Source organism: Branchiostoma floridae, chromosome 10 (genome assembly GCF_000003815.2).
Source record: "Branchiostoma floridae strain S238N-H82 chromosome 10, Bfl_VNyyK, whole genome shotgun sequence".
Lineage (NCBI taxonomy): Eukaryota > Metazoa > Chordata > Leptocardii > Amphioxiformes > Branchiostomatidae > Branchiostoma > Branchiostoma floridae.
In genome coordinates, this window is record NC_049988.1 from 18,047,210 (window position 1) to 18,058,751 (window position 11,542).

An 11,542-nucleotide genomic window follows, 5' to 3' on the forward strand; every position below is an offset into this window, starting at 1 on the left:
AGTAAACGTGTTAGGTATGACGTGTTGTTCAGTGTAATATAACCAGCTGCTGCTGCCACGCCGCATGCCTGCAAAGCTGGTGTGTTACACTGAAGAGCGGTTATACCGGCTATATAGATACAGAAATGTTTAAAACAATAGAGAACAGACAATCGTGTTTGGAACCCTGAGTAGACAGGGAATGGGACATACTGCAAACTCAGTGAGAAATCTAAGAGTGAAATGTTTTTGGGTACAGTAAGAGTTCTTTTATGTATTCGCTTATATATAGTGGAACACACTATTTTACATATGAAAATACTGTCAAATCTGTATTCAGCTCAAGGGATGAAGGGAAAGTGGTTGCTGAAGATAGATGATTGCTTAACTATATAAACATGGGCAGGAGTATTTTAATGTGGCTTGAGGGGGTTACCTGCACCAGGTGGTTACCTCACAAGGATTAACTAACACTTTCATCTGCCCCTGGGGCTACCGTTATTGAATAATGTAGATCATTCAGATTCTCCTTTATATCAACACAAGTTCTGAATTGGGGTTCCTATGAGACTAATGGTTTCTGATAGATAACATGACTTCCATATCAGTCTGCTTATGGACATCTTTTAGTCTGGGTTGATGCAAGTAATTGAATGTGTTATGTGGGCAGGGAAGTCACTGAAAATGTGTTTAAAGAAGTCACACTGCAAGTCTAACCAATTTGCAAGTATCAGTTACTGGATTTTCTCCAATGGAGTCCAATAACTATGTTACCTGTCTCAAAAGGCTCTCATCTACCTTGCTTTATGTAACTTCCTAGAAGACCTTAAAATCATTGCTGCCTCATGACCTAAAAGTGCATTCAATTTGACATTTGCTTTGGATTTTATGGTACAATTTGTATAGATTTTCAGATGTTATGCAACATCGGTGATCTGTTTTTGGGGTATCTTATTACCTAGATGTCTAACCTGCATCAAGATAACGGATATAATCTGAAACACCTGTGACCATTTCAAAAATCATATCCAGTTTCTTGAGTAATTGCTATTTGGGGTATCTTATTATTACCTAGATGTCTAACCTGCATTAAGATAACGGATATTATCTGAAACACCTGACCATTTCAAAAATCCTATCCAGTTTCTTGTGTAATTGCTATTTGGGGTATCTTATTACCTGTTTGCAGGTGCAATGGCTGAGTGGGTAGAGTGTTTGCCTTACATTCGGTATGTCGTGAGTTTGATCCCCGACCGAGTCATACCAAAGACTCTAAAATGGTACACTGCTTTCTCTGCTCAGCACTCAGCACTAATGAGGAAGAGTATGGGAGTTAAACACACATCACTACCAGTGTACTAGCCCCATGCTGTAGTGTCTTGCACAAATGTGTGGCCCAAGGGCTTCGAAGTGGAGATGGGCACCACCCTACACATCCATAGATGTACAGGCAAACTTTACCTTTTTTTTATTACCTGGATGTGTAACCTTCATTAACATTAACATATTACTTTTATCTCCTATCCCAGCTGCTAATGGGTTCAACCTGAGACTGAGAATGAAGAACATCTCGTTTGTGGACGAGCTGAACAACTGCAGCTCACAGGAGTTCCAGGACCTCTGGCCGATTGTCTTCAGAAGGGTCAGAAGATTTATAGTTATATGTAACAAACATAGTTATATTTCATTTAAGAATCTTCAGAATGGTCCCTTCAGTTACTGTAAATGCCTTTAAGTTTGGGAAGATTTAATTTCGCGGTAGCGGAAAAATGGACTTTCGCAGTGGTTTTAATTTTGCGGTAGCACCATACACTGTAGTCTCTTAATACCATGGAAAAATGTTCGCGGTGGCTTTAAATTCACGGTGAAGTGGCCGCCGCAAAAACCACGAACATTAAACCACCACAAAAGTTTCTGCATTTACAGTTACTGTAACTTGATTGATTTCCAAGGGAGCCCTTACAAAATCATAACAAAATCTTATCAACATACAAGACAGTCATTACTAACGAAGGATTGAATAAATCGTAAATTCGCAATGATACAACATAAAGTAGTAAGCATCCTTCAGGGTCAATAATAGAAATAGCTTGATAGGCAAGCTCCAAATATTTTTTTTATTGTAACGTTATAAATGCAAATGTCACAAAATTTCATCATAAATAAACACTTATGAAGCGTATATCAATTGTGTTGTTAGATTTTATATTTCGCAATTTTATCACTGAATATGTACTTTTCTTGATTTGCGCCCATCTATTAATGATGGTCATATGCTGTGCATATTATTGCTCCAGAACTATCTGAACTGTCTGTAGTCGCCACGCATCAACCTATGATACAAGCAAATGATTGATTGATTGATAACCCAGTACTTCTTCATTCCTGTCTCTACAGCTGGACAGTTACTATCGCTTCCACCAGAACAGCCGTATATCAGACAACTATCTGTACTGTAACCTGCAACTGTTCCTGAACGGCAGTGTCATAGCCTACCATACAGCCACCTTCAAGGAGGACTCCCTCCTTACCAGGGATGACGTAGCTGCTGCCCTTTCCCAGGCTATTTCTGCTGACACAGCCAACACACTCGGGTTTGATCCTGCGTCTCCGGGTGTACAAGGTAAAAACTTGTCAGGTCTTCCTTGGTATGTTAGTATGTTAAGAATATACTGCTTTATAAGTGTTTTTTTTCTTCTGTGTGTCTCAGAGTTTATTGGTTTGTTTGATTGGCAGCTTGATTCATTCATTTGTTGATAGGTTGTTGAGGTCTTAGGAATCAGGTCTGTCTCCAGGTGTACAAGGTAAAAACTTGTCAGGTCTTCCTTGGTATGTAAGTACATTTGTAGGTTGACTGCTTTATGGGTCTTTTTTCTCCTGTGTGTTTATTGGTTGAGAGATGGGTACTAGGTTCTTTGTTTGTTTGATTGGCAGCTTGATTCACTCATTTGTTGATAGGTTGTTCAGGCCTTATGAATCAGGGCTGTTTCCATGAACCGTCCTTCCATCCATCCTGAGACAGAAATTTGCTTGTTGGGAAGAAAAAGGAATTCACCCCATCCATTGCAAACATCTTAACCTCATGTCATAAAAAATGATGAAAATGTATGTTCCTAAGCTTAAAATGACAGGTTTAGCAACGAAATTTACAACACAGGCTCCAAAAAAATGAGTGGGACAGAAAAAGATTTAAAGCTGGAGGCAGCCTTGGTAAGAATACTGTAAATGCATTTAAGTTCGCAGGGATTTAATTTTGCGGTAGCGGGAAAAAGGTCTTTTTGCGGTTCGCAGTAACACCATAGACTGCAGTCTAATACCATAATATAAAAATGTTCTCGGTGGTTTTAAGTTCACGGTAAAGTGACCACCACGAAAACCGCAAACATTAGTCCACTGCAAACATTTCTGCATTTATAGTACTGTTTTCTTCTGTGTGTTTCTGTGAGTTTTTGGTTGAATGATAGGCAGGTTCTTTGTTTGTTTGTTTGTTTGTTTGTTTGATCAGTTGATTGATTCGTTGGTATGTTGATTAGATGATTGGGTGATTAATTGATTGCTTGCTTGCTTGCTTTGTTGCTGGCTTGGAATGTTGAACAGTGAAATCATTTGTTTCTTGTAGATTATCAGGCCGACAGCCTGACACAGTAAATGTAGCTGCTCAGTTTCTTGGTCATTTCTTTCACCCAGACAACCTTGAACAGAGGATACTCCATGATGAATCTGTTAGAATATACATTATTCTTCTTTAAAGTTTATACTTTTGAATCTGTAGATAGTCAGATACAATTTTGCCTAGTGTGTTCTGTGGGTTGGTTATCTCCTTGGTGCTGAAATGTTTGATATGGTCATTTTTCACCCAGACAACTGTAAATGCATTTAAGTTTGCAGGGATTTAATTTCGCGGTAGCAGGAAAGTGGACTTTTCTCGATGGTTCGCGGTATCACCATGCACTGCAGTCTCTTAATGCTATGGAAAAATGTTCGCGGTGGTTTCGAATTTGCAGTGAAGTGGCCACTGCAAAAACTGCGAATATTAAGCCACCGCGAACATTTCTGCATCGTACCTTGAACAGAGGAAACTGTCTATTGTATCTGTTAGATATAAACAGTGTTCCTTTGGAAGCTATTGACGTTCAAATACAATTGATCAAAGGAATCTCTATGATGCATCTGTTGTACACATTTGTATATAACATTATACTTCTTTCAAGTTTATAGTTTTGAATCTGTAGATATCAAAATACAATGATGCCAGTTGATACGGTTTGCTGAAGTGTTTGATGTACAGTTGATATGGTTTCTTCTTTTGAAGCTGAAGATATTAAAAAATAATACAATTTTGCCTAGTTTGTCCTGCAGGGTGGTTTTCTCCTTTGTGCTGAAATGTTATTAGCTACACAGAGTTTGATATTAGTTTATTTGATTTTTGATTTGATTTCATTTATTTGGCCGTAAGACATACAGCCATGGCTACCTAACTACTTTCTATCATGGTCCTGATCCTAATATGCCATATTCATCACCGTTTTACACTGATAATATCTATGAGGTTTTTGTGTGCAGTGGCACCCAAAACATTACTGTTTTACTAGTAGTGGCTAAGTTGCTATATGTTGTGTTTAGCAACATTTCATTACAATATGAAATGTTATATTCAAAGACTGTTGCAATTCTGTTCAAATAGTGCTCATTTGCAGAACTTTGATTGAGTTATGATATTTGCCTAATGATCATACAACAAGATGATGGCCAGTCTTCATTTATGCTAGAATACTGAAAATGCAGGAATGTTCGCGGTGGATTAATTTTTCTATTATGATATTAGATTGCAGTCTATGGTGTTACCGCGAACTTAAATCCACCGCGAAAAGTCCTTTTTCCCGCTACCGCGAAATTAAATCCCCGCGAACTCAAATACATTTACAGTATTTAACTTAGATCATTGTTAATTTCTTTAATTGGTGGCCAACTTAAAAGGTTTCGAGTTTCTGGCCACCCTTGCCTATATGTATTGCTATTAGATGTTGTTTTTTTGTTTACTTGTTGAAATTACTTGTTTGTGCAAAAATATACAATGAAAATAAAACCCTTCCCTGTGTTTGCCATCCAGAGCTGTGCTACAGGAGTTACTGTATGAACGGAGGGAGCTGTGTGGAGTCAGGCAGTGGGGACAGGACATGCAAGTCAGTCTTGTTCTTTCAGTTTCTGCAGTGCAATTTTTATGGACCTGTGAAATTTCACATTAGTACTTTAATTAATTGTAACATACAATTAGGTTCCCTCAAATAGAGATGTAAGTGTGCGTTCTTGTAATATTTAAGGTAAAAGTCATTGTTTTAAACAATATCAGTTTTATGACTCTTTGCTTTTTCAGCTTATTACAGTATTAAAACATCCATTTATGTTATATAAGCACTTTCATAGCAAATATTCACAATATTTACTTTACAATGTCCACAGATGTCCAGTTGGCTTTGCTGGCATTAGATGTGAGAGAAGGGGTAAGTCATGTATTTTAATGGCAAAAGTTAACCCAGGTCTGATACTTAATGTCAAGTTCTTTTGATGCCAAAATAGACTGCTGTTGCTGTGGATGGACCAGTGTTATCATTTAGTGATAGATAAAATAAAACTTGTCAGATAAAAAGTCTTTGATAGTACTTGTTGAATTCAAAGAGATTTACTTAATATGCAGTAGCAGTAATTCTGAAGTATGCACATTTCAGATATCCAGGTGTTCAAGACATTCTTTAGGAGGCCTCTATAACACCATCTTTTTAATGTGAATATTCATATGGTACCTGATGGCATTGTGAGAGTCACTCTTGACTTTTTAAAGTACATTATCTATTTTCAGATGACACCGGTCTCCTGACCCGTATATTTGGTGTGTTGGGTGCCTTTCTGCTGCTACTGTTGATGGTGTGCCTGTGTCGATACTGGTTCCTCGTACAGAAGAGGAGCAGCAAAACCAGATAGTGAGCACTTTTCTTATAGCACTCAGTGTTCTCGCCAGGCCTTTTGAGCATATTGGCCCCTACACTTTGATTTGGATCTCCTATGCTGTGATTTGTATCCCCTGTGCTGTGACTGTATCCCCTATGCTGTGATTTGTATCCCTGGGCTATGCTGTGACTGTATCTCCTATGCTGTGACTGTATCCCCTATGCTGTGATTTGTGCCCCTACACTGTGTTTCAACCAGCATACTATTAGGAGGCTGTTCTATTGTTTTGTAACAAAGGTAAAAAAAATGTTGGTTTCATTTCACTAAATTTGGTCTGATAATTAGTGTTTTTGAGGGTTGCAGATTTTAAAATTTTCAGGGGGAGGAGTCCCCTTGCCCCCAACAATGATCACGCCTACATCGCTTACTATGCCACTTTGCTGAATAAAGATGCCCCTATGCTGTGAAAATATCCTGGTGAGAACAGTGACACTACTAGTGTTGTATTTTGTATCTGTTATTACAAATCAAGAGTCTCTTATGTAAATAACAGCTACCAGTAATGGCAAATCTAATAAGAAAAGGTAAAGGTAGTCCCAAAGCCTTTTTGAGGCCGAGGGGGCAGTGGGTTCTTAATCCACTGTGTGGCCACGGTGTCTCAATCAGATAAAGACTTCTTGTCACTGTAATGAGTATGGGGCGTTCTTTAATCTTGAGTAGGTTTTGTGTGACTTCTTACTACCTAAGATACCCAGTGATGATTGACCTTGTCAGCTCTTCATCTTCATTCATAGCTTTTGATACTATGTACATAGAGATACATCCTGTCTAAGACTTGATTTTGCCCCCCCCCCCCCCCCCACACACACACAGTTATGTACCCAGAGACAGGTATCAGGTCTTCATCTTCCTTCACACATTCATTCCTCTTTACATGTAGTTATGATTGCTTCTATCCCTCCCACAGCTATGTCCCCAGAGACAGTGTGCTGGGTGTCGACTCAGACACCAGCTCCACCACAGATGACATGGTGCAGCGCGTCGGACCCACCATCTTCGTGGGGCGCTACCTCCCCAGGCGGGGGTTCACCAACGAGCTGCGCCGGAGCCCGTCGGCCACCAACCCAGACGCTCACGACGAAAGACTTTATAATGAGATCTTTGGGAAAAATGATACAGTAAGTCTGAGCTGATTATTTTCTTCTTCTTATGACCTTCTTTTGGCATGTTATAGTTTCTTAATTGAGTATTTTGTTACTTGACAAGTATTGTTTGGGGTTTTTCTTTTTGTTTTCTTTTATTGTGTGTGAGTGTGTGCACACATGTGTGTATGAGTGCCTTTTCAGACCCAAAAATGGAAAGTTATCAACTCCCTTAAAGTTTGTATGTTCCATTATAAGGTTATTGGTAAAGGATCAGAAAGCAATGTTTAATTTCAATATGGCTACATGACAATATACAACAGGATATACAGTGACAGGGAATAATTATTATACCCTGGGGGTTTTTTTTGGGGGGGGGCTTGTGAAAATTCTACAAACGATTGCAGGTTTCAATTGAAGACGAATAAATCTTTACTTCTGGATACTTTATTTTTATACAGACGTTTCGGAAGGCGTCCGCCTTCCTTCCTCAGTGAAAAGAAAATGAAGACAAACAATTTCTTGAAACAAGGAATAATTCTTATGTTCTAAATAAACAAAAAAGGTAACGGCTAAGGTGTTCTAAAATAAACAACACAGGTAACTATAGAGGTGTTCTAACAATGTTCTAAACAAACAAAAAGGTAACTGACAAGGTTCTAGAATAATTCAAGCAAAGTAAAATGAACTAACAAGGAATAAGATATTAAAACATGATAAGTGTATAAATAAAACCATCAATCACTTCAATAAACTATCCCAAGTACAAGAAAGCTCAGTTCTCAACCCACCCCTACGGTTAAGCGAAGGACGATGAATCCGCTCATAAATTGCCTCCCTTACCCCCCTCTCAAACCAGCGAGATTCTCTGTCTAAGATGTCTGTAGTATCTAAGGAGAATGAATGATCGTTGTGAATGTTCAGATGATGCCAAATGGCCGATGAAAACTTGCTAGTACTCCCCCTACAATGCTGCTTGTACCTTTCCTTCAGGGGCTGACTCGTTTCACCAATGTAAGTCTCTAAACAATTCGGGTCATTACATTTCAGTCTGTAAATGACATTAGACCTAATATTCTTGTTAACTTTGTCCTTTGGGTGCACCAGTCTCTGTTTCAACGTTGAATAGGGTTTGAAATTTGTGGCGATGTCTTGACTTTGTAGGATCCGTCTTATCTTTTCTGACACACCTTGAACGTAAGGAATTGTGATGTTGACTGTCTTTGTCCGGTCCAACTGTGAGTTCTTTATTGGTTTCCTAGATTCGTGGGAGGGTTTCAGAGCTTTATTGAAGGTCCAAGGTTTGTATCCACACTTGGATAATGCCGTCCTAAGATGTTCCTGTTCTTTTGATTTAGCTTCAACAGAAGTGACGATAGTATCTGCTCGGTTGTACAAAGTTCTTATGACGCTGAGTTTTTGCTCCAGAGGGTGGTGTGACTCAAATTGAAGATATTGATCTGTGTGGGTAGGTTTGCGGTACACTTCCACGTTGATGTGACCATCTATCTCTATCCGTAGCTGTGCATCCAGAAAAGGTAGTGTGTTGTCATGACTCATCTCCTGGGTAAACTTAATGTGTCTGTCAACTTGATTGATGTGTTGGAAAAAATCATTGGCCGCTTCCTTCTTCAGTTTGCAGCATGTGTCATCAACATATCTGTACCAGAAAACCGGAGGGGGACCTTGGAAACTACTGAGAGCTTTTTCTTCAAACTTCTCCATGTAAAGGTTAGCTACTATTGGAGATACAGGCGAGCCCATGGCACAACCATGTAGTTGTTTATAGTATTTGCCATCGTAAGTGAAATACGTACATCCTAGACAGAGTTCCAAAAGATGACAGATCTGATCCACCGATAGTTTACCTCTATCTTGAAGGCTATCATCAGCTTGTAAGAACTCTCTCACCACATCCACAGCCCCTTTGGGAGGTATACTTGTAAATAGCGAACATACATCAAAAGAGATGATCGTCTCATCATCTTGGACCACGATGTCCTTGATTTTGTTAACAAAATCAAGGCTGTTTTTGACGTGATGAACCGATTTTCCAACAAGAGGTCCTATGATCTTGGCCAAGAAACGAGCAAGTTCATAAGTCACTGATTGTATACTTGAAACGATCGGTCGAAGGGGGATGCCTACTTTATGAATCTTGGGAAGTCCATAAAACGCTGGCGGTTGTTGTCCTTTGGGATACAACTTTAGATACGTCAATCTATCAATGACCTTAGCGTTCTCAAGATTCTTCAAAGCTGCATTAATCCTAGTTCTGTAGCTGGGAGTCGGGTCCTTCTTCAAGAGTAAATATGTGTCCTGATCTTGCAACAAGTCTTGAACTTTTGTGTTGTACTGCTGTTTGTCTAAAACAACGGTGCATCTCCCTTTATCTGACGGGAGAATTACAATATCGGTATTCTTGGAGAGATCTTGAATAGCTTGTTGTTCCTCACGTGTGATATTACTTGCTGGAATTATATTAATTATATTAATTCCTAATATTCTGTTAACAAGAATATTAGGTCTAATGTCATTTACAGACTGAAATGTAATGACCCGAATTGTTTAGAGACTTACATTGGTGAAACGAGTCAGCCCCTGAAGGAAAGGTACAAGCAGCATTGTAGGGGGAGTACTAGCAAGTTTTCATCGGCCATTTGGCATCATCTGAACATTCACAACGATCATTCATTCTCCTTAGATACTACAGACATCTTAGACAGAGAATCTCGCTGGTTTGAGAGGGGGGTAAGGGAGGCAATTTATGAGCGGATTCATCGTCCTTCGCTTAACCGTAGGGGTGGGTTGAGAACTGAGCTTTCTTGTACTTGGGATAGTTTATTGAAGTGATTGATGGTTTTATTTATACACTTATCATGTTTTAATATCTTATTCCTTGTTAGTTCATTTTACTTTGCTTGAATTATTCTAGAACCTTGTCAGTTACCTTTTTGTTTGTTTAGAACATTGTTAGAACACCTCTATAGTTACCTGTGTTGTTTATTTTAGAACACCTTAGCCGTTACCTTTTTTGTTTATTTAGAACATAAGAATTATTCCTTGTTTCAAGAAATTGTTTGTCTTCATTTTCTTTTCACTGAGGAAGGAAGGCGGACGCCTTCCGAAACGTCTGTATAAAAATAAAGTATCCAGAAGTAAAGATTTATTCGTCTTCAATTGTAACGATTCCTGGATGTCTAACCTTCACAAACGGATTGCAGGTTTCATTTGAAACTCACTGAGACAGGTGAATTTTCACAGTAAAGTCAACGTAAGAAGTTTTTTAAAAGAAATAGAGATAGACATTTCTTTTTCCAACGTATCAATATAACAGCATACCAACTCTATATGCTCAAATCTTATGATAGTATAAGCTATTTTCTAGCAATCTATATGATTTTGTTCTCTTTCTAGTTTAAGATCCAGCGCCCCAAGTGGAGTTATCTGCCCATCTCTGGTCCTGCTTCCACAATGGGCAGTTTGATGTGAACCAAACAACTGCTTTTTAAGTAGACTTCTCCAAATCTATGCAAACTAGTAATCATTGAAAAATGTATTTTCTTATGATATATAGAGATGACATCTTTGTAGATTTCTATGTAGCAAATCTTTATAGAGAAATATTATGATAATATATATTGTAAAGATATCATAAAGAAACAATTATAGATCAGTACGTGTTAAATCTAGTTCAAGGTTGTATCATGTTTTCTATAGTAAATATTTAATGGAATGTTGCAATTGATACTTATTTGTTGCATTATTGTATAGTTATAGAAAATGAAAAATATATTGTCAAATACAAGCAGAAGATGATGATTAAGATGCATATGAATTTAGTTTTAAAAAGATCACTATGCCTTTTCAAAAACAAGATAATCATTGTTTCTTACTTAACACCATTTTCACTTTTTATTACCATATTGCAATAGAAAACCTATTTAAGTCCTAAAGCTTTGTATTTTTAAACATCAAATTTAAAAGAGATAGAAATTGTGCTTCCTGTCCCTATTGTGTTATTTTTGCTTGTCTGCGTGTGTTTGTGTTTGTGTGTGTGTGTGTGTTTCTGTGTGTGTGTGTGTGTGTGTGTGTGTGTGTGTGTGTGTCTATAATTGCTGACCTTTCTTGTACGCCTTGTGTTATGCCCAATCTAAACTTCAATTACCTGACCTGGTATTGCCCTGGTGCATCTGGGCTCAACAGCAATTTCACAAATTTACATCAGGCCAAACCAGTTTAATTTCTTGGATTCGAACACATCATTTATTTTCTAAGAAAAACACCGAACCATTCTGGGGTCATGTCATCCCCAAAATACGCAATACACAAAAGAAGCAACAGTTGTTATGCTGTTATGTTTTTGAAATATTGTTCTATGATTCATCCATGAAATTAAAATGTCTAATCTACGCAGTTGACGTCTATCACAGATAAGTTGTTTTCTTCTACCTGCCTGATCCTTCAATTCCCAG

The 11,542-nt window shown here is 38.2% G+C and overlaps 1 protein-coding gene across 1 annotated transcript in view; it reads left to right on the plus strand.

Annotated features, from left to right (window-relative positions):
- The window catches only part of LOC118425022 (protocadherin Fat 4-like), a 12,907-nt gene extending 1,839 nt beyond the window's left edge, over positions 1-11,068 (plus strand). The window contains exons 6-12 of the mRNA XM_035833837.1: positions 1,509-1,621; positions 2,377-2,602; positions 5,090-5,162; positions 5,440-5,480; positions 5,837-5,957; positions 6,893-7,103; positions 10,485-11,068. Coding sequence (XP_035689730.1) covers positions 1,509-1,621; positions 2,377-2,602; positions 5,090-5,162; positions 5,440-5,480; positions 5,837-5,957; positions 6,893-7,103; positions 10,485-10,559 — 860 coding nt within the window. The 3' untranslated portion in view covers positions 10,560-11,068. The remainder of the gene's footprint in view (positions 1-1,508; positions 1,622-2,376; positions 2,603-5,089; positions 5,163-5,439; positions 5,481-5,836; positions 5,958-6,892; positions 7,104-10,484) is intronic.
- Positions 11,069-11,542: the final 474 nt, after the last annotated feature.